This window comes from Apium graveolens, chromosome 4, assembly GCF_009905375.1.
Source record: "Apium graveolens cultivar Ventura chromosome 4, ASM990537v1, whole genome shotgun sequence".
Taxonomy (NCBI): domain Eukaryota; kingdom Viridiplantae; phylum Streptophyta; class Magnoliopsida; order Apiales; family Apiaceae; genus Apium; species Apium graveolens.
In genome coordinates, this window is record NC_133650.1 from 266,161,408 (window position 1) to 266,185,762 (window position 24,355).

The 24,355-nt window shown below is 33.4% G+C and overlaps 1 protein-coding gene across 1 annotated transcript; it reads left to right on the forward strand.

The window, feature by feature from the left end:
• Positions 1–1,015: 1,015 nt before the first annotated feature.
• LOC141720939 (uncharacterized) lies at positions 1,016–15,268 on the forward strand. The gene is made up of 12 exons (XM_074523641.1): positions 1,016–1,168; positions 2,540–3,977; positions 4,458–4,501; positions 6,489–6,664; positions 8,325–8,385; positions 8,477–8,575; positions 9,053–9,147; positions 9,250–9,363; positions 11,588–11,655; positions 12,774–12,884; positions 13,258–13,489; positions 14,880–15,268. The coding sequence occupies exons 2-12, from the start codon at positions 2,623–2,625 to the stop codon at positions 14,988–14,990; spliced, it is 2,466 nt and encodes an 821-aa protein (XP_074379742.1). The 5' UTR covers positions 1,016–1,168; positions 2,540–2,622; the 3' UTR covers positions 14,991–15,268.
• The last annotated feature ends 9,087 nt before the right edge of the window (positions 15,269–24,355 follow it).

The window sequence follows — 24,355 nt, forward strand, 5'->3', positions numbered from 1 at the left end:
GTGTTATCATCAAAAATGGGAGATTGATACTCTTATGATTTTGATAATCACAATGTTAGCAAGCTTATAGCTTGTGCCACTATCTTATTAACAAGCTGATTATAATGTATCCATAATGGTTAATAACGTTATTTTGCAGAAGTCAAATATTTATTTATCAATAAACTAACATTGTTTTTGACAGGTCTATTAGCTAGCTGTCAGTTACCGTCTGAAATTAATTTAAATAAACATATCGTGTGGTTTTAAAGGAAAAGATATATGATTGATTTTTGTGATAACTCTATTATATATTTAACATATTTAAAAATATTAGAACTCATCGGATATTCAAATTCTTTAGTCAAAAACCATTTGTTATTTTTTAAGAAGTTGTTATTAAACATTTTATCCTAAACAACTTTCTTATCGATTGATATTTGAATTTAAACTAAAGATAGATGTTTTCAAACTCTTTTTTTATCAACTTATCTTTAGTTTAAATATATTAAAAATTATCTTAACGTTCAAATAATAACTACCAAACCGTGAGATTTGGTCAAGAACGGAAAATTTGTTATTTTATTTTGAAAGTTAACTTCGTCTATAAATATAAACGGGTATATTTGTTTTTAAGATTGATCCACTAAATATATAACATATTATTTGAAAATAAAATTTGCATTCATTAGATATTCTTATTCTAAACTCTAATTTATACACGTATATATATATTTATAGAGTTTATAATTTCGGTTGTAATTTTGAGAGTTAGATTGTAAGAAAAGGTTATACATGAGTTGGGAACAGGGTAGCAAGCTGCTCCCGGGAAGAAGGGGAAATTGCGCTTTACATGACCTCGAGGCTCAAGCCCCGTTATTCTATAAACTACTAAATAATTCTGACGCTAAAGATTTTTATTGGACAACGACGTTTCTCGAGATTTACATGTAAACTCTTGATAACGGGCCCAAAAAAAACATAAATGAGGCCCAAACAGAGTAATATACAAAACAATAAAACCCAATAATAGCATTAGTGAATCTTCACGACTCGCAATATATAAATGAAATCTACAGTTCTTCACTCTTCATAAAAATAAATAAATAGAGATACAACAAATATACACACCCATCTTTACACCTTCGTCGCTGCGAATTGTGAGTTGCTCTGCTACCTCGATCCAAAAGTATGTTTTATTCCATCAATTTCTATACATACATATCCATAATTTTATATATAACGCTTATATTTTTTATTGCTTGCTTTTTTATCTATGTTTGATTTTTATTGGTATGTGTACATTGTTAAGGCATTAATTTAACTGTTGATCAATGAATTTATGGTTATTATGTTGATTTATTGCGTAAAGTTGTCACCTTTGAGCTTTTTGAATTGATTTGGTGAAATTTGCTGTAAAGTTCGTGTCGAAAATCGAGTAAATTGGCAGAATTGTGGTTATATGTTGAAAAGTTCGAGTCTTTCGGAGCTTGGAGAATTTGTGCTCATTGGAGGATATGAATTTGTAACTGTTTTTTTATAGAAAGCTTATCTAGGTTTTTTCGGTTTGTTTGTTGATTATTTGTGTAAGTTGTGTAGTTATATTGAAAGGATAGCTAGGTTCTGAACTATGAAGATTTGACAATTTAAATTTATGGAAAGAGTTTACGTGTGTGTTACGTTTTGTTATGTGTGATTTGTTTACCTTGGGAACGTATTTGCTGGTGCTTTATTTAGTTTGAGTTTTTTAAGTTTAGTTCAATTTGAATTTTGTAAAATTGCTCTTTAGTCCATGGAAGTCATTTATTATATCTTTTGCACTAGAGTGGTCTGTCTTTGCCAGTATAATTATTCGTTTTGTACCTGGATACAGCTCACAATTGAATTACCAAATCTTTGCTTATTCTTACTCCATTTGATATGCATAGTCGTATTTGTTACTAGATTAAAATTTCTTAGCTTTGTTTTGTAATATCATATCAAGCAATAAAATTTTACCACCACTTAATATTCTTTAGGCCCACAAATATCATCTTTGTAATTTTTTGAATTATTGATATATAGATTGAAATTTCACCCTTTGGGAACTTAAGAAAGGACTAGCTTTTACCCTGTGCAAAGCACGGTTCTTTTAATTACTATTAATTATTAATTTCATACAATTTGAAATCTAAGCTTTTGCTAATTTATGAAGTTCATGTATAAATGTTACTCCCTCTGTCCCATTGGATTGTTAACATTGTTCAAAATTCCCTCACATAATTTGAACAATGTTAACAATCCAATGGGATGGAGGGAGTATATTTTAATATGTTATTGATGTGATTCGAATCTTGAAGCTTTGTTATTTTGCTATAAATATTATATTTATAATTGTTGTAAATTAGTGTTGAACCCTTTTCCTTTGGTAGTATCTTGATATTATCCCTGTTACGCTTATTATATATAAGATATAATATAATTTTTTTACACTCATAAAAAGAATTTATAGGCACCAAAGTAGTTTTTTACTTGAACTCGTGAAGTACTGATTTTGTTTTGTGAATACTCATTTGTGCAGGCGATTGAGTAGTGAATCTTCCAACTATTATATACTATATAGTGTTCCTATCCGACATCTTGTTCGTGTGGTAAGCTGTGAGTATGAGTGGTACTCCTAATAAGAAGTTGCAGGAGGATGTCGGAGGTCAATCGTCCACGTTGAAGCTCTCGCATGAAGGGTCTGCTTCGCACCTAAGCTCTGGCTCCAAGCTCACTTCATCAGTCATTAGTGAGTACCATTCATCATATGACATGGGTCATGATGCTCGGGCGCCAAAGATTCCCCGGACTGAATCGCGTGACGCAGATAGGTCACCTTTACTGCCAATGTCCCGAATCTTGTCATCTTCACATGTTTCACGTTCTGATCATCCTGTGGCCTCAGAAAATAAATTTGAGAAAAGAGAATTTAAAGATAGCAGCAGGGATTTGAAGAACGACAATCGGGGAATGAGAACAGAATCGCGGGAAGTGCATCAAAATACTAAAGTTGATAAGGAATTAAGATTTGAGAACAGAGGAGATGATATCAAGGAAATTAAATATGAGAGAGAAGTTTATCCTGATTATAGAAGTGAGATGAAAACAGATAAGGAAGTTTTCAATACAGGAAACAATCAACTGAACTGGAAAGAATCAAAAGAGCATTATAGGGGAAAGAGGTACTCTGATACCCCTGGTGGAAATGTAGATACATGGCATGCATCACGAGCTGATGGGCATGGGCCAGCAGAGGCTGGAAAGGAGGGCTCAACTACAGAAGAGAGGGCCCACACTGAAGCTTATGAAGCTATTGGCGAGAACAAGGTTGATTCCAAAGCAGATGATAAGCTCAAAGATAAAGATAGGAAAAAGAAGGAAGGAAAGCACCGTGAATCGGGAGATAGGGATAAAGAAAGAAGTGATCCCCGTAGTAACTTGCAACCAGGTAACAGCAGTAATGAGGGCAAAGAATTAGTACGGGAAGAGAAAGAAGCTGAGAAGTGTGATAGGGAGAAGAAGGATCTTCCTAAAGAAAAGGATAAGTTAAAAGAAAGAGAAAAAGATTATATGAAGAGAGGCACATGGAATGGAGCTGATAGAGAAATAGGACAAAAGGAAACGTTGGATGTCTCTGGCAGAGTTATGGATCATGATATTTCTGCAGGAGAGGATAAGAAACAGAAGGATCATCTTGGCTTGAAACAGACTGAGAGCTGGAAAAATCTGGAGAAGGAAGCTAAAGGCGGTAAAAAAGAAAGAGATGTTGATATGGAAGGAGAGCGAGCTGAAAAGCGCAGCAGGTTAAATGATAAAGAATCAGATGATGGGGGTGTCGATGCAGAAGGTGGTAATGAAAAAGAAAGAGATGCTTTCAGCTATGGAGTTCAGCAACGTAAGAGGATGTTACGCCCTAGAGGCAGTCCCATGGCAAATCGTGATCCTCGATCGAAGTCTCGTGCTCAGGAGAACGAAGGGTATACTATCATTTCTTTTTAATTAAAAATATAGTTTGTGCATCCCGTCCTGTCCGTGAATGGAAAAAAATAAAGTCATTCATCATAAATTATAAAACAAAAAGGATTCATGTTATTGTGATTGAAATTATAATGACATTCTTGTTTCTTAGTTTATGATGCTACTAAAACATAAAGTAATTTTATGAATGAAATATGTCAAATAAATTTCGTTTATTTGAATAGGTGTAGATATAGTTTGTCATTGATTTATCTCTTTATGAAAAATTAATTAAGTAGTTAAATTTTTGTTTATGTGACAAGTAGTAGTTTGTTTTTTAATTTGATAGGTGTTGGATCTTCCTAAGTATTCGTTGTATTAGGATTTTGGCTCTTGTTCTTGTCCAACTAAATATGTTTTGTATTCTGTTATATTCATTTATCTTTATGCCGAGCCTAAATATAATTATAACTATTTTTCTTGTATTTATTCCATTTCAGGTCTGAAGGTAAGCTGTCAAAATATTTTTTACAGAAGGGGATGGGTTAGCTTGCTCGTTTCTTGCTGACAATTCTATTATCATTTATCCATCTTTATTGGCTTAAATTATCGTAAATATTTTTTCTCACATGCCACTTTTTGTCTCAAGATAATTTTCCTTGTGATATGTCACTGGCTCACTGCATAAGTTTAATACTTTCCCCAGTTTTGTATTTACCATCTTTGTACTTGATCTTTATTATGAAAATATGAGCTGTACTTAAGTTATTGTTAACTTCTTTTTTTACTATCTTATTGTCATTGCAAAGTGCTGTCTATAGTGTAATTGCATTCTCTATATCTTGACAATTGCTATATTATTTCTTTATTAAATGTCTTTTTTCTTTATGCAGTTGCCTTATGTTATTATTGTTTCATCTTTTGTATCCGTTCTAGTTTTTTTTGTCAGTCTATATTTTTTCTGGCTCTAGTACCATTGTATTATGTTACTTCTACAATTTATTAACCTTGGAAAAAACATAACACCATAATTGTTATTTTTTTCCTTTTAGTAGATCGATTATGTCTTGATTCCTTATATAGTTATATATATATATAATTATTACTGTTGTGACTATTATGGTGTTTAAAGTACCGAACCTGTAAATCTTGTTAGTTCGTTGAATATGTAGATCCTTGATGGTGAGCGGATCTTACCATATAAAATCAAGATTATTGGCTCTTTTTTTCTAATTAATTACTGAAGTACCATAAGTTGTGTCATGAGTCAAAACACATAAAACTTAACACCTAAAAGCCAAGTTGGATTAGTGATATGCTTGTTTTGATATGATTAAATGGCCGGTTATTTGCTTTTAACGTATCCTTATGTTTCGTACAATGGATATTGAGATTGCTGATTTCTCCGACTAATATTCAAATTTTCTTGATATAATGGAGTAAAGTAGCAGTGAGCTACAATGTTTTATATCTATTCGAATACAGACTTGATGAGCATGCTTAATGTGAATTTTTAATTAGTCAACAAAGGCCTATAGAAAATAAATTAATTTTATATCATTGCTCAAAATGTAGGTAGAACTAATTTTTTGTGTACAAAATCTAGATCGAGCTCAAGTTATAGGTTTCTCAAACTCAATTTATTTACTTTGTTAAGACCTATCCATTAATTTTAGGTTACTCCCCACCAACCTTAGGAACTAGTACTTGCACAAATAACAAGCTTAGCACAAATTATACTTTATTATGTATAAAATGTTCGTGGCACGATGCGAACCAGGGTGGAGGTTAGGAGTTACTTTCTGCTCACTAATTCTTGTTATAAATAGACTGGTACCTTTCATTGTTTATATTTAGGTGTAGGAAACTGGGATTGGGAATAGCTGATACCTTACGACCTGGTTTACCATACGATTGGAGGCAACTTGAAGATGATACAAAACAACCCAATATTATATAAAATAAAAAACTTGAAGCGTATATATTCAAAGTTAATAACTTTAAATGAATATTAGACCGACCCGTAATTGACCCGGTTACAAAGCGGAGGTTGAAAACAGAAACTTCTACCACTGTTTAAATTACCAAATTGTACCGATAGTAATAGGGAATGGCAAAGCTCAATACGCTAATGGACAAAAGTTCCATCAGTTTTTTAAGTAATCTACTAATTTAATATTTATGGGGCCCTTCTAGTGGAAATTATCCATAAGTGGAGTTCTCATAGTGGTATCTAATTAGATCTAGAAACCTACTTGTTAATGAACATCAAAAGTCTGAATAAGTAGGTTTGCCTCCAAGATTTGACTTAAAGAAAGGTTTATGTGAAGATTACCAATAAAATCTTTTGCGAATAGTCATGTACTGGTTGAGATCTAGGGGTAAATTTCAAGTTCCCCTTTTTAATGCTACCATGAGTTTTTTGGGAATTGTGTACGATTGTTGATCTGATGAAAATCGACAGATGCATTTCTTTATTAATCGCGTTAGAAGGTTTTAATTAATTATTGATTTTGGGATTACTTTTGCAGGAAAGCCTGATCCCGAAGTAGTTACTTATAAAGTTGGTGAATGTCTGCAAGAATTGATGAAATTGTGGAAGGAACATGAATCCTCTCAAGCTCATAAATCTTCTTCAAGCTCTCAGAATGGTCCTACTTTGGAAATCAGGATACCGGCTGAGCATGTTAGTGCTACAAATCGCCAGGTAAAATTGTAATATCTTAAGTATGATTTTTGATGGTCTATGAATGATTAGCTTTCTGTGCAAATACTTTTCGTTAAAAATGCGGTTGATGAAGATTTTGCTTCTTCGAAGTGTTGAATTAAGATGTCAATTTAATTATAGGATTATTTGATAAAATCTTACTGGTTCATACAGTAATTTTTAAGTATCTTTATTGATTGCTTAATTGTACTTAATATATAAACTAAGAGGCAGTAGGGGAAGAATTTGAGGTAAGAAAAATTGTGCTCACCTATAGTGAAACCATGATTATGTATAATATTTTTGATTGCAGAGGTGACATGAAAGGATTTGAGTTAAAAATAGTGTATAGTGTATCTGTTGGTAGTTGATGTCTGTATCCAAGGATTTTTAAATATCTACTCTACTGGATTTTTGAGACTTAATTATCAGATTTGCAAAGACTCTGTTCAAAGTATATATGTTTGCTGTAGTTTGCCTTCTAATATATTATAGTCATTTGGGGTTCACTTGCAATATACCTGCATTTTAATGATTTTAAAATTGTTTTACTCAGTACTTGTGTGGCTCCATTTGGGTGTCGATTGGTTGTCCTTATTTCCTGAGTTTTAAACAACTTCTTTGGGTCAGACGGTCATTCTAAATATGGTGTGTTCTTCAGGAGAAATAATGAGATTCTCTTGAAGGTCATTCAAAATATGGTCATATTGGGCTACTATTACGTAAAATTCCATAATTTGTTCACTTTGTATAGTTAAATTATGGTTTTAGTTCATTACCTTTCTAAAACAATAGTTTCCTGATTTTTATATTTCTAAATTCTAACTATTGCAACATGAGCATCGTCTGTGTATTAATGTAAAAACATTGCATAACAAAGCACATGTAAATTTACTAATTCTTTGCTTTGGAACTTCAATGACTTCTGAAGGGTAAGGGCATTAATTTTAAGCTCGTTATACAAAGACAGCTCGTTTTAAACTGAAACACAGTTTAGTTGGTAACAATATTTCAAGATTTTCTTTCTTAAATTAACGTAATGTTGCAATATGGTAAACAACTGACTGCTTCTTATTATGGTTATAAAAAAGAAAATAAAAGATTTGTCTCTTTGCTGGTTTATTTGCTCTTTTGAGGTCCGATCAGCGTTGACTATCTAGAAATTCTTGAATGCTCTCTGGTACTGTAGTATTTTTATTAAGAGAATTAATGTCAATTGTTATGTATCAGAAAAAATATCAATAGGGTTGTGGAGATTGTTTGTGTGTCTATAATTGTACCTTCATTGTAGGATTTAATTGTAACAGTAGAGGTTCTGATATTTGTAGCACGCTATCTTGAAGGTGCTGCTCAAGCACCTGGGTTTATTCATGATTCTGGTAATAGCAATTTGTTTTTTGTTCAATTTTTTGGAATTTTTATCACTCATAGATAGAAAAATGTTTGAGCAACTGATTGAGGGATTAACTGATACTTCAACAGTGTGGGCCAGTAAACATGGTGGATGATCTTCTCTTCTTACTCCCTCTCTTCCCTTGTCAAACCCCCCTCCCTGTTTTATTCATTGCTTGGTTTATTCATGTATCATTCAGTGAGTCGTATTCCAGAATTCCTGTCTCTCTGTATGCTAGAACTTATGATTATTTTTCCCCTTGTGCAGGTTAGAGGTGGCCAGCTATGGGGGACTGATGTATACACTGATGACTCTGATCTTGTTGCTGGTATGTGGTTTGATGAGAAAGTTTGTTCTTGTAGGCTCTGTTGCTCATAGACTTCATGGTTTATAATGGGTGCTTTTCATATTTCTTTCAGTACTTATGCATACAGGCTACTGCCGCCCAACTGCCTCACCTCCTCCATCTGCTATTCAAGAGTTACGATCTGTGATTAGAATCTTACCTCCGCAAGATTGTAAGTCTGTAAGCAACATAATTTGTCTAAATTGGTCACCCATTGTGCCAGTGTTAGCTTGCTGTGAATGTACAATACATATATAAATATTCGATCTGGGACATATTTGCTTTACTTACTAGTCGTCGGTAATTTAATTGCTGGGCATGTAGCGTAAAAAATTGAGACATACCTTGCTATAATATACCACATTACGAATGAAGATTTACAGAATCAAACTGCCTATGTTTAGCCTTGAGAAATGCCCATGGACCCTGTGTACAAGTGCTAGGGACTGAAAAGTTACTCTTGGGCTGATTGGCATAACCTTTTGTAAACACTGATCTTAACACTTGTTTTGCGTGCACCCATACTGAAGTTTGACACTTTATTCACGTACTAAAGAAAACGGCACTTTTCCATTGTTTTTTCTTTACCTTTGAACTTTTTCGGGGGTGTGAAATTCAATTTTGAACGTATAATTGGAAATTACTCTAGGTTATATCTCTACACTAAGGAACAATGTTCGTTCCCGTGCTTGGGGAGCTGCTATTGGTTGCAGTTATCGTGTCGAGCGCTGTAGCATCTTGAAGGTAAACAAAACACTTGTAATGAGGTTCTGTATAATCTATTATTCAAGATAAAAATACTGAGATGGTTCTTTTTCTTTCTCTTCCTAAATCTTTCCACCCCAGAAAGGAGGTGGAACTATTGATCTTGAACCTTGTCTTACACATACTTCAACAATCGAGCCAACACTTGCGCCAGTGGTTGTGGAGAGAACAATGACCACAAGAGCTGCAGCTTCGGTATCCCATTTTCTCATAGTCAATAGTTATTTTAGTATTTTGTGTTGGTCTCAGTCTTCTTCTTTTCCAGGTTTTCTGTTGGTTGTTTTAATTTCTTTACTTTGCCGCTTTCTCTTTTTTGAACGTCTTAAATTTCTGCAATCTTCTATGATAACTATTTAGTTCTTATTATGTTTTCATGTGATGATTGTAATAAGGTACATTATGTTCTGTCTAATTATAGTTGTGATGTAAGAGACACATTGGCTAAATTTGTTTGCAGGGACTATGATCCGCTCACTATCTATGATTTATACTCTTTTTATCGATATTTAATCCCGTACAAAATATAATCCCATGAACAAGTCTTGGTCACCTTTAAGTTCATTATGAAGGATTATTTAATGTCAGTCTCTCACTATCCACTATGTTTTGATATCCCTGTAAATTGCAAGCTTTTGATATAAATTAGTTCTTGGTGGATAACTTAAGAATAAAATGTAACAGAAAATAGGAATAAATTAGCTAATAGGGTGGGGATTATAATTCAATGAAACTAAAATTCGTTATTGAAAATATCAGAGACTTTTAACCTATCATTCTTTTAATAGAATTAAGTTTTTTTTAGCAAAGTAATGTGTTCAATAAGGAACTCCGGAAGTGACATAGAAGAAGAGTCTGAGAAAAATATCATGATAAAATGACTACACCACCCAGATTAAGCTGCCCTAATTCAATAGATTATTTGATTATTAATATATATTGAATTATGCCCTAATTCAATAGATTATTTGATTTTTTTGCCGTGCACCAAGGAACTGGTGGGAATGTTGTCAACCTGTGACTTGGGAGGTGGTGGTTTACCTTGAGATTGGTGTCAACAGATTAATTCCGCACATCTCTACGAACTTGACTGATACAAAGCTATATACGTCACAGTGCCCAATATTCCCTAAAGTTTTCTATAAAAATAGAATCAAGGGACCATAAGTAGTTACATGGTTTTTAGCCTGAGATCCTTCTTGGAGGTTTCATGATCAAACCTCACACGATATGGTTGTTGCCAAAATGGCTCATCACCCCCATCCCTTTTTATCTACTTACCTTAAAATAAAATATGCCTCACAAGTTGTAATTGTTGCCAGAATAGCTTGACTTCCTACTCCTTGTTTAGTAAAGTTTACATTATATGCAGCCTTACTTGATTTCGAAGTGTAGGGTCTGGTATTTCAGGAATTTTACTATAATAAAAAATGTAAGGAGCTGATTTAGATATTTTGGAATTAACCATTCTAGTGTAGGTGAAGAAAACACTATGGCTTATAATATTGAAGTCTTGAACAGTTAAGTTAACTAAGAACAGACCTACCTGCTGTAATATTGAAACGGTCCCAGATTTAGATGGACATATGGTAGCTGTTAAAATTGTGGATCGTATTTTTTTGGAGTCACTCTAGTTTTTCCTTTGTGGATCTTTTTGTTTGGAGTCACTCAAGTTATTCCTTTAAGGTCACACTTCGCTTCATTACTCTTGAGGAGCGAATGAGTGAATCTCTCTGAGTGTCACTTCTCTAAGGATAATTAAATCTTCTATTTCTTTTTTTATTATGTTGACAAGTTGTTAAATGGGAATAATTGAGCAAGTTCCAATACTCTATAAGTATTTCACTCTATCTCTTTGACTTTAGTCTTTTTGAAGTCCTCATCGACTGTTATTAATCCATTAATATTGTTACTTGATAGCTGCTAATTTATGTAATAACATAGCCTAGTTCCCCTGTTAACGACACTGTCTTCCTTAATGAGCTCTAAACATATGACTTATAACAACTTGCTCCTTGCCGTTATTACAACTCCTTGTAGTCTAGTAGATCTTCTTCCCTTATTCCTTTTTCTTTTTTTATTGCTTTCAACTTTTACACATTACAGTTTTTGGGGTTATCATAATTTATTTGTTTCAATTTTTAGAGAAAAACTTTCAGTACAATTGTTTGTTCACGCATTTTCAATTCTAATGTGGATAATTATGGTACAAAGTAATAGTAGATTCTTTTGGTTAGAATGTAACCTGATATTTGATCTTGTTGATTATCTATGTCTTAGTACTGACATTACGAACCAGGATAGCTGGTATATGTTTAGTTCAAAACGCATGGTGTTGTGGAAGGATATATCCACTTATTTGAATTAGCAATGTATTGTATTGTATATATATTTACCCACATATTCGTTCTTGTTGCTACAGAATGCATTACGGCAGCAGAGATTTGTACGTGAAGTTACAATACAATACAACCTTTGTAATGAGCCTTGGTATGATCTGGGTGCTTTTCTGTTGATATTATATTCTAATCTTTGTTTATGCTCAATACTTTCAGTGAATAAATAATCTTCTTTCCTTTTAAATAATTTTGCTTGATTGCTTCAAAAGTTATAGTAACTAAGTAGGCTTGTTCCTAATACATGATTGTGAACCTAGATTATTTATAATAAGCTTGCAAGAATTTGATAAAAAAACAAATAGCATCACAATACTGGTTTGCCATGATTCTCATATTCCTGGAATGCTCGTCATCATTCATTTTTTAGTGTACATTTAATGTAATTATAATATTGTTGGTATTTAATTGGTAAATAATACTTTGATTGTAGGTCTACATGTTGATGAAGTTTGGACTTGTTTTTTTACCTTAACAATTGGCGTATAAAGCTTAGTGCACTGTATTCAATATGTGCAAATGTGATTTTTCTTGAATGTGTTTAGGTTTGGGAGTACTTAGCATTCTATCACATTTTAATAGCCAAGTTAAAATGTTGTGCTTGACGCGATAGTCAACTTTCTACTTGCAATCTGCCAAGTTACAGATTTGAACCTGGAATACCACTGGTCAGATTGGTTTTACCCATTCCAACCTGGAAACCTGTAGATATATGGAAAAATATGAACTAGTCAATTTATTCACCCATAAACCAAATCGAACCAAATTCACATTTTGCCACCAGTAGTTGCTGGCGAAAATCTATTGAGGGGGACAAATTCCTCGAAATCTGTGTTTGTCAAATTTTTTACTTGATGTTCTTTGCCTTCTGGGATTTGTTTTATCAGATCCATTTTCCGCTTGGTTATAATTTCTTAATTTGTGTACGCTTTGCCTAACCTCGGGGTTGATTTCATTTTAACTCACTGTTTGATTTAACAAAAAACAAACGATTAATCTCCACCATTAACATATATAAGAAAATAATATCTTTATAAAACTTCTTGGAAAAATTATTATGAGGTTAACATTATGCAATAAGACCGTTAACATATACGTTAATATTAATCTTTATACATATTATATAATTCTGCAAACTGATTTCCCTCTTCTGTTTAAAAAAAAATTACAGTGAGGTTCTTACTCTGTTTTCTCGATGTTTTTACCTTCCAGGATGAAATACAGTATTAGCGCTGTTGCTGATAAGGGTCTGAAAAGGCCCTTCTATACATCTGCCCGCTTGAAAAAGGGAGAAGTTTTGTATTTGGAAAGTCATTATTGCAGGTAATTTTGTTAAGTTGACTAGTGTTCACCAGTTGTGTGATGGAACTTGGAAATCATCATGTGCAGCAGAAGCCTCCACTTTCATGTTTAAGTTCTAGGCAGCATGACTGCGTACAGTTATTCTTTTTTACAGTGAACATAACTGAAAGCGCTCAACTAGTTATGTTAATTTGTCCGAAATCTAGTATGGTCTCAACTGTAGACTTCATCCTATAACAAAAATAAGTATCGAAAATTTGAGTTAGCAAAAAGAAAAGTATTTGAAATTTTATTATGTGAGCCAATGCAGGGAAGCTGAGAAGTTGAAACCACTATTCGAATTTGCATATGATAAATTTTTTGTTCTCTTTCTAATATTTGAACATGCCTGCAGATATGAGCTCTGCTTTAGCGGGGAGAAGATGGTCAAGACAGCAGGTCTTGCATGTCCAACTGAAGCTGAGAGATTACAAAGTCACTATTCCAATGGCACAAATGGTGAGAAAAGTTCAACTGATGGTGACAATGGTATAATTGATGTCTTTCGCTGGTCGCGCTGTAAGAAGCCACTTCCCCAAGAGTTGATGTTATCTATAGGGATCCCACTTCCCCTTGAAAACGTGGAGGTATGTAATTGCTAATTTGTATGTTTTAGTTTCTTCAACTCTTCTAGTATCAATTTTCCAATCCGGAAGATAAATTAATGATAAAATATCTAGTAGTATCTGAGTAGTCAAGCCTATGCTTGCATCAGTTGAAGACTTCAAGGCATTTGAGCTTAGGTGTAAAAGTTACATTAATTTCCAGAAAGACTAAAGAAAGATTCTAAGCCTAGCATTTTGTCAATAAAATTCTTGAGTGATGGCTATCAATTGGGATCACCAACCCATAGTATATTTGCTCTTGAAGCAGAGCCCTGTGTTTGTTGGATAGAATCTCTTAATTGATCCGAAGCAACTAAAAATTTGAATGAAAGAATCTAGGAAACTGCAAGCGCATGGAATTGTAAGTTCTCGAATAATGTACACAACTTCAACGTCATATCATAATATTTAACTCTGTATACAGTTATTTTAATATAATCTGGCTACACAAAAAATCTGCTTGGAAGCTACTTAAAAATCCAAATATAACTACTAGTAGTAAATATACTTGTCCCAATAGTGAACTACTATTCCGTAGCTTTTAGATTATGTTTTTCTAACATTAAGTCATACTACGGTATATTTAATGTGTTCAGACTTTCAACCTCCAAATACAGAGACCATAAACCACTTTTTAACACTTGACCACACCCAACTTGTATATTTCAGAAAATACAGATTTTGGTTTGGTCAATCCAAAATCTTTAGAGGACATATAAAAATCTATTATAATGCTATAAATGGCTATATAGACGTGAGGTGTTCAATAGCATATGGATTTGTTTCTTACATGTTATAGCATTATTCACCTGTTATGGGTTGTCACTTGCCATTCATACATTCCTCTCATGTGCGGATGGAACTTCTTTGAATTACCCAAGCTAATGTATCCTGTTTTTTTCCTATTTATGTTTGTTTCTAATTGGTTTCCTTTCTTAAATATGGCTTTGATTTATCAATTATATTGTCATATAAAATATGAGATTTATCAAATGTAGTGTTCTGATTAAATGGTCAAGGATCCTGCCCTTAATTTAGTCATCTACAGATAATTGTGATTTTCTGCAGTATTCATCTTAGCTTGTGTTATATCCTTGTGAAAGACTGGATGATAAAACCAAAATTAGATTCGCGTTCGGCTGTCTTATGTATCATATTTTGGTAGCTGTTTTCAGATTCCTGGAGACATCAGGGTTTTTTATAGCTACCTCAGCTTGATTTTCCTGTGGTAGATTAGAACTCAAATTACTATATTATACACTCGTAGAACTATTGGTACCGTTTATGATTTTATGGAGGAAAAGTGAAACTCTTGTTATTGTTGAGGATCTTTAATTTACTTGAATACATTACATACAAATGCTCATGACAGGTCTTGGAGGACAATCTCGACTGGGAAGATATTGAGTGGTCACAAACAGGAGTTTGGATAGCTGGAAAAGAATATCTGCTTGCTCGGGTGCACTTTCTCTCTGCAAACTAGTAAAGGTTTCATACATTCCGACGGGTGTATTCCCGTATTCTAAATTAGAGTCACAAACTTGTGTAAGTAGATTTAATTTACTCAAAAATAAAGGATTGTCCTACCATGTATGGAGTTAATCATGTGATTGTAACCTTGTTAAATAGAGTATTATAGCCTGTTTGGTAACTAGCATATGATTTGAAATGCTGGATTTGATCCAAATATGTTGTTTGTTAATTTAAAGAATTTGGATTTGAACAAAATCCATACAAGTCAAATCTAAATTCATTTTGTCATTCAAAATTTTCCCCTTCTAATTCTTCTGTATGCCGCTCTGTCTCACCATATCGACTACCACCACATATCATCGCCTTCTTTTTTCTATACTATCATCGATTGCCACTATGTAAACTCTGGCAAGTTCCCGGCTGAGACTCGTGCGGCATGACCTGGCAATGACCTTCGGATTACCCGGCCCTTTTTCCCCTCAATTTGTTAAAACCTCCGATATATATTTATTTAGAGTTAAATTCTATGGAGTTCACCTATTCCATATATGTTTCGTAACTAAAATACTCTCTCCGTCCCCCTCAATTCTTGGGGGACGGGGGCTCGGCATGCACTTTAATATTCTTATTAAATGCAGTTAGAGGGCGTTTGGAAACTTACATTTCATTTCAAATGAAGGATTTCAAATGACAGGATTTGAGTTTTCATTTCAAATTCTCATATTTATACTAATATTTGAATGTCCAGAATTTCAAATGAAATCCAAATTTAAATTCCCAAATAGCTAATTTGATGAAATCCAGAATTTCAAATGAAATCCAGTTTCACAAACGGGCCATTATATCATTTTTTTTAATTTTTTTACTTTTAAATAAAAATATAATGTTTAAACTTTTATAAAAAAAATTAAAAATAAATTGCGGAGATATACTTTATAGTTGCCTTAAAATGCGTGTCAAGCATGCGAAAAAAACTGTAAAGAAATGAGAGAGACGGAGGTAGTATATTTTAAAATATTAACATATTATTTTTGGAATGATGCTCTCCAAACATCATTATTTTATTGAAAATTTTGCATATTGCATACATTTTACAAGTATAATATTGTAAAATATATTATTTTACAAAACATGTTAGTTTACCGAACATAATTATTCATGCTACATACATACATATTATAGTTGTCAATATATGAGATTTACGTGATAATATTTGTGAAAAATGTTTAGGAAGATAAGACATTTTATAAAATATTTTATTTGCTACACATATACGGACTTCGAGATTTTCACTAAAATCGGGAACTCGCTCTATTTATTCATATATGCGTGTCCGGGGAGGAGGAATACACTGAAGAACAGGGTCTTCATGTAATGAATTGTTTCTTAATAGTTACTCCCTCAGGGTAGTTTCTTATATTGACTTTTTACACTATTCATGATAATTGATTGATTAATAATTTACGTTTAATTTATATGATCAAATATTAGTATGAGTGATCTTATTAAATTCGTATTTATGGGTATTTTAATATAATAAAGTTTTTATATTTAATAAGAATATGACTAATATAATGAAGTATTTTAACAATCAAAAGTGTGTATTGGCAAACGTGTTTAACACAAATAAGAAATGTTTTTAGGGACGGAGGGAGTAAGAATTAACAAAAGAGGTTAAAATTACGGTTAAATCTCTTTAAGTAATAGGGTCGGGATCAAGAAAAAATATTATTTTAGCGAGTTTATTACTTTATTATCGGGAGCAAAAATACACTATGTTCATTATGTTGAGACCGGAAAAAAATATTATTTTAGCGAGTTTATTACTTTATCGATTATTATTTTATAGAGGTTTAACCGTATATTGTCCCTTACAATTTTAACAAATGTAAACATGTCCTTCCTGACAAAAAAATGTAAACAGCCCCGAAGATTCCCGGGAAGATACACGTGATTTGCAGGCTATTGCGTGAGCCCGTAGAGTTTACCCAGTACGCACCCGAAGGGTAGCGGCTGCGGGTTACCTACGATAAAAAAAAAAAAAATCGGATCATTAATGGATCCGATCGACCTAAATTCATATTCGTTCCATTTATTATCGGATTCTTCTTATCAGATTAAATTTCGAATCAGATTTTTTTTGACCGATCAATATCTGTTAAGAATGCCTCGGATCGGACCGGATCGGGTTGGAACTTCGATCCACTGACAGGCTTACAGAATTGTATCAATGTATACCTGATCATCAGGATGTTTCTTGTATATCCTTGTCCTTTTTCATAATTTTCTTCTAAATTTATAATTGTATATATGTATATTGGATTTTGTTCCTCAAAATTTTCACGAAATTTAAACATTTTTAATTTTTTTTTACAAAAATATGTACCAAGTACCAACCGAAAAGGTTCTCGTAATAATGCACACATGGGCGGACCTAACCTGGGCTATGGGTTGGAACCCACCTGCTATTAAACCCATACTTTATAGCTGACTTTATAAGGAACTGCTCGAAAAACTAAACATAAATTAGTACGCAAAGAAACAAACGAAACATAAATTTTTTAATTTTCCTAGGGAATTGGTAAATAAACTCCCAAAATTATAATTTAAGTTTCAAATGTCTTGTAAATGACATAATTACACTAATTTGAAGATAAATTACGTCATTTTTATTACACATTTGCCCATAACTAGAAAATTTATATATTTCAACTACAATTTTAAGTTGTATTTTAGTTCATAAAAATGTGTTAGTCTTTCCTTAATTATTAAATACAACTTTGTGTTTTTTCTAACTTATAATGAGTAAATTCTGACTCTCTTTTTTTCTAATTCATACGAGTAAATTTTGATTTTTGAGACGTGCAATATAATGTTAACAATAGTAGTGTAAACCCCTACTAAACTCGAGACATATATTGTTCCTTATATAGTTTCGAAAATTTTAGTTAGATAAATAAATAAAAGTACATATTTTAACTATTTCTAAAAATTAAACAAAAAAATATAACTCAACTCCGACTCGAAGAACTCCCCCTGAATCTGCTTCTTCAACCAACAGACACTTTTATTTCTTAAGGTCACTTCTATACCTGAATACGTACCAGTATTACGCTATGTTATAATAGCTTTACTGTAACCTTTTTAGACTTGTTTTTTAGTATTAATTCAGAATATAGAAAAGTAAAAATTCTGCACATTTTGTATCGATTTAAGCGGACAATTTACTTGTTTTTTTATTTCTCATCTCCTTCTTATCAACATCTCTGTTTCTCATATCTTTCTATATTGTTTTTACCAAATTGTTCACTGATTGTTAAACTGTTCTTAAATAATTAATTTAGGGCTTTGATTGTGTGATCGATTGATGCAATTAGAGATCTAAATAGCGTTATAATCAGTCATACGCTATCAATGGTATCGGAGCTGGTCAATCTAGGGTTTCGTTTCCGCCATTAAAGCACTATAACTCGAGCAATTCATTTTGGCTGCAAGTACTAGAAAGGGATCATCATCAATGGACGATCATATTAAAGCTGTGAATCAGAGGCTAGATTCATTAGCAAAGCATCAAGAAGCACTAAACAGGAGTATGGAGGATATTTTGGCTAAACTGGTGGTGGCAATAACAGATTTGCAGAAGAGTCACCAAGAATCGGATACAACACGGATTATGCTAATGGAAGGAGATCTACAATGGATAATGGTAACCACCTCAACGCATACTCTTGTGACACCGGGTCGAGAAAGCCTGGGGCCGGACCCTTGATTAACAGCACTTCGCCTACTACGTTAACAATATATCTAAGGTAGTAGTATTGAAAAAACAGGTCGGAAGATTTAGAAACCGAATCCACATAAGAACGATTGAAGGTTCAACCCTCGATTTGAAGTCCGCAGACCATTTAACGAATCTGAAGAGATAATCTTTGATGCACGTTGCATCTTTCAACCAAAGCTTAATGTAATCCTCAATACTAACCAAAATTTGCATTTTATTCCTAAACTTGAGTTTCAAAATTTAATGGAACTAATGCAAGAACTTCGGATCAAGAAATGTAGTAAATATTTCGAGTTGTGTAAGATTACTGATGTCCAGAAAGTAGATATAGCTTCTTTGCATATGATTGAGAAGGTAGTTACTTATCTGTAAGAAAGTATGTAATTTGGGAAGAGTTTATTGTGGATGTTACAGGGAGATTTAGGGATGAATATGCGGTTAACATTGTTAAACAATTTAATAATTTGTATCAGGTGGTGGAATTAGAGTCATATGTGGACGAATTTGAGAATCTTAGATCTGTTATGCTGCAGAGGAATCATGTGATACCTGAAGGGTACATTCTTGATAGTTTTATTGGCGGTTTAAGGCCTGCAGTAAAATCTTTTGTTAAATCATTTAAGTATCAATAACTGAAGCAAATAAATATGCAAGATTACTGGAAAAATCATTACAAGTTAATTAGGGTTACAAACAAAATTTCCAATCACAGAATAAATCAATGTTAGCTAATGTGAAACCACCTTTGTTGTCTACCCCTAGTGTACCTACAAGACTTACAAATGGTAATTTAGGAATTCAGAACACTGTAAGAAATAATAGGTTTATTCCCGCGTACATAAGAGCTGAGAAAATTTCAACGTGCTTATGTTATTTCTGTGATCAGAAGTATGAGAGAGGACATAAGTGCAAATTTAGAGAATCACAATTATTCACCGTAGAAGTTTCGGGAGAAAGGGAGATTATGATGAAAACCGGAATTTAGAAGAAGAAGATATATGTTATGATATAGGTAAAGACATGAAGGACTGTGAGCAATCAATGGTAATAGAAGAATCTTTGATTTCAAATAATGTTTTAGATGAAAATCAAAATTTTCAGACTATGAGGGTGAGAGGTTGTATTAAGGGTAAAATCATTCATATTTTGATTGATTCTGGTAGTACACATAATTTTTTGGATGAAGGTATGACAAATGAGTTAGGAGTTCAGGTTGATTATATGCCTTCACAGCAGATAACTGTCGCAGATGGAAATCAGATGATCTGTAATAAGATATGTAAGAAATTTGATTGGAAAATGGGCAATACTGGTTTTTCTGCTGAAGTAATGCTAATACCACTTCGGCAGCTGTGATATGGTATTAGGCATCTAATGGTTGTCTACATTAGGACCAGTATACTGGGATTTTAAGAATTTAAGAATGGATTTTGTGATAAGTAATGTGTCTACTGCTTTAAAGGGTATTCCATCAAAAAAATGAAAGTGTTAGAAAAGGGTCCTTTACAAAAGTTAATGAAGAGTGCTTCCCAATTATGTTTCTCCAGTTAGTGCATATCAACAAATTTGTATCTGATCATACTAAGTTGGAGGTTGTTGAAGAGTCTGCAAAGTGCAAGGAATTATCAGAGTTACAGGAAAAGTTCAAGGATGTGTTTGCAGAACCAGTAGAGTTTCCTCCTTCTAGGGGTATCTTGGATCATCAAATCCCTTTAACAACTGGAGCAAGTCCTGTTAATATCAGACCTTACAGATATCCTTTGTTAGATATATTTAATAATGTCATGACTAATATGATTTATTTTAGTTTTCAGATCTTACTTAAACAGGACAAATCAGTACTTAACTGAAATCAACACTTATACTGAAGTCAGAACTTAAGTTATCAGTACTTAAGGTTCAGGAGATATTTATTAGGAGATAATATCAGGACTTAAAGAAAACTTTCAGATAAGGAAGACGGCTGATTGAAAGGAAAGAAGATCAAGACAAATGTAAGAAGAGATATGCATGAAGAAGGAATTCTATGAAGAATGAAATACCTAGAAGAAAAGATATCTGATTGATATATTTTAGGAAGCAGAATTATATTTCATATCAATTAGCGATTATCTTGTAACTGTGTAGTATATAAATACAGAAATAGGGTTTACATTAAAAGTGTTATCATTATCGAGAATATTATTCATTGTAACCCTAGCAGCTCTCGTGATATTTGTTCATCACTGAGAGAGGACAGTTTCATATTGTAACATAGTTTATTGCTTTGAATAAAGTCTATTTTCTGTTACTTGTGTTATTAGAATTCGATTTGATTGTGCTATACACTGTATTCAACCCCCTTCTACAGTGTGTGTGACCTAACAAGTGGTATCAGAGCCTATCTGTTAACACACAAACAGTTAAGATCCAAAAAACAATCATATCTGAAGCAGAAACTCCAACCAAACCCACCAAATATGAAGAACCTCCAAAGACTCAAATCCACAGTCGATATGAGACCATTAGAGTTCCAATACTGAAGCCATCTGAATATCCCATATGGAAGGTGAGGATGACTATGTTTCTGGAAGCTACTGATCCAGAATATCTTGACAGAATCCATGAAGGACCTCACAAACCAACCAAACTCGCTGTTGCAGTTGCAGGTGAAGCAGCAAAGTCTGTACCAAAGGAGAAGAGTGATTACACTGCTGAAGATATTGCATCAATTGCTAAGGATGCTAAGGTACGACACTTGCTGCATAGTGCCATTGATAATGTAATGTCAAATAGGGTAATAAACTGCAAGACTGCGAAGGAGATATGGGATGCCTTGGAGACAAGGTGTCAGGGAACTGATTCGATTAAGAAGAACAGGAAGACAATACTCACTCAAGAGTATGGACACTTTGACTCAAAGCCTAATGAGTCATTGACTGATTTATATGACAGATTTGTCAAACTCTTGAATGATTTGTCACTAGTTGATAAGGAGTATGATATTGAAGATTCAAACCTTAAATTCCTGTTAGCTCTTCCTGAAAGTTGGGATTTGAAGGCAACAATTATAAGAGACAACTATAATCTTGATAAAACGACTCTTGATGAAATCTATGGGATGCTCAAGACTCATGAACTTGAGATGGAACAAAGAAGCATGAGGAAAGGAGGAAAGGTGGAAAGTCAAGGACAGTTGCTCTTAAGGCTGAAGAAGAATCCCCCAAGGCAGCTACCTCAAGGAAAGGCAAGGGAAAAGCGCTTATCACAAAGTCTGATACTGAGTCATCAAGTTCTGATAGTGACAATGACTCAGAAAATGAAAGCTTGCCTGAGATGGATGCTGATGAAGAGATGATGAAGCTGTGTGCTCTTATGGTGAAAGGAATCACAAGGATTGCATATAGGAAGTTTAGGAAGGGAAAGAAGCTTTCCAAGAAAGGTGCAAGTTCTGATAAGAAGAATTTCAGAAAAATTGAAGGCAAAGGAGGGAAGTCTGACAGAGGAGATTATACAAATGTCAAATGCTACAACTATGGTGAGAAATGCCACATATCTCCTTATTGCAAGAAAGTAAAGAGTGACAAAGGCAAGGCTCTTGTCACAAAGAAGAAAAACTGGACAGACGCTTCAGATTCTGAAAGTGAGAAGAACTATGCCTTGATGGCAAATGCTGATAGCAGTCCTGAAGCTGCTAAGTTAAAGGTACATCAAACTACTTATGCCTTTCATACTGATGATATTAATGAGTTGAGAAGATATCTTAAAACCATGTTCATTAGTTATAGAGATCAAACTTTAACATGTGAAAGATTAACTTCTGAAAATCTTGCTTGTAAAAAGAGGAATGATTATTTAGAAAAAGAGTTAGTCATGTTCCATCAAACTCAGAAAGATAGAGATGATGCTTTTTATGTTAGGGATGAAGTACTTAAAATGAATGAATCTCTAAAAACTGAGTTAGAAAAGGAAAGAGAGATTATCAGGACTTGGACTAACTCTGGCAGAACAACTCAGAATTTGTTAAGTAGTGGAAACTGGAAAGAGGGCTTAGGTTATGGTGAAGATAAGAATGATAAAGGAACTGTAGAAATTAAGCCTATAGTTGTTAAACAAAAGCCAAAGTTAAAACCTGTTAAGTTTGTTGCTGTAAAGTCTGATACTGAGAAATCAGAAGTTAAAGAGGAATTAACTTCTGACAAACTAAAACAGGAAAAGTCAAATGAAGTTAACATAGGCTTAATGACAAAGAAGCAGCTTAAGTATAAGCTGAAAGATGTTAAGAATGTAAACATGGTACAATCACCTAGGAAAAATAGGAATGGAAAGGAAGGTGTGAATAAAAGCAATGATTATAAGCCTGTTCCTAATGCTCCTAGAAAAACATGTCATAACTGTGGAAGTTCTAACCATCTAGCTTCTTTTTGCAGGAAGAATAAGAACATAAACTCCTTACCCTTAAACTCAGGAGTTAAGAGTCAGTTTGTTAGATATAAGCCACAAAATCCTTGTTTTCATTGTAGTAGTTTATGGCATTCCATTTATACTTGTAAGGAATATCATAGTTTGTACTATGATTATTATCAAATAAAACCTTCTTTAAAGAAAGTTAGCATTGTTCCTTCTAGTGTAAGTTCCGATACAAAGTCTAATAGTATAAATGCTGATAAGAAAAATGTTAACATAAACTCTGATGCTAAATCCGCTGCAAATATTAACAAACTTAATAAGGCCACATGATCCAAGCAAGTCTGGGTCCTTAAAACTAATCATTAGTGGTCTTTGTGATTGCAGGGCAACAGGAAAAACATCCTAGTTCTATACAGTGGATGTTCAGGACATATGACTGGAAATAAAGCCCTGCTAAACAAATGAGGATATTTATCAAGCATGTATGACTCTAGTTCCCATATAGACTCTTCTACTCGAGGATTTCTCCAAAGTACTTTTACTATGGGGATTGACTTATTTCTAAGGACTTGCTCTTTACGATCTAAAATATGGATTGGTTGTTCCGCATAGGACAAATCTGGCTGAAGCTCAATCAGTTCATATTCTATAACTTGATTCAATTAAGGAATGTATGGCTTCAACATAGATACGTGGAACACATTATGAATGTGCTACAACTGTGGCGGCAACGCTATCTCGTAAGCAACTTTCCCTATATTCTTCAAAACTTCAAATGGTCCTATATACCTCGGGCTGTGTTTAACTTTCTGACCAAATCGAACTAATCCTTTCTAGGATGATACTTTTAACAATACCAGCGATCCCACTTCGAAGTTTATATCTTTTCGGTGAAAATCTGCATTCTTCCTCTGTCTATCCTGGGCTGCTTCTAACCTTTTCCGAGTCAATGCCACTGCATCTTTAGTCTGCTGAACCAGCTCAGGACCTAATACTTTCTTCTCTCCCACTTCATCCCAATACAATGGTGATTTTACTTGCATCCATACAACGCTTCATAAGACGGCATTCCAATGTTGGCATGATAACTATTGTTGTACGAGAATTCAATTAAAGGTAAGTGTTCATCCCAATTTCCCTTAATATGGATTTGTTTGGTCTTGTCAACATCATGTCTATGTCAAGAAAGAAATATGGCTTAGTGA

Coding starts and splice junctions, on each gene's coding strand:
- LOC141720939 (XM_074523641.1), top strand. CDS start 2,623: ATGAGTGGTACTCCTAATAAGAAGTTGCAGGAGGATGTCGGAGGTCAA. Junction 6,665..8,324: donor TTAGTGCTACAAATCGCCAG/GTAAAATTGTAA, acceptor CCCCTTGTGCAG/GTTAGAGGTGGCCAGCTATG. Junction 8,386..8,476: donor TGACTCTGATCTTGTTGCTG/GTATGTGGTTTG, acceptor TATTTCTTTCAG/TACTTATGCATACAGGCTAC.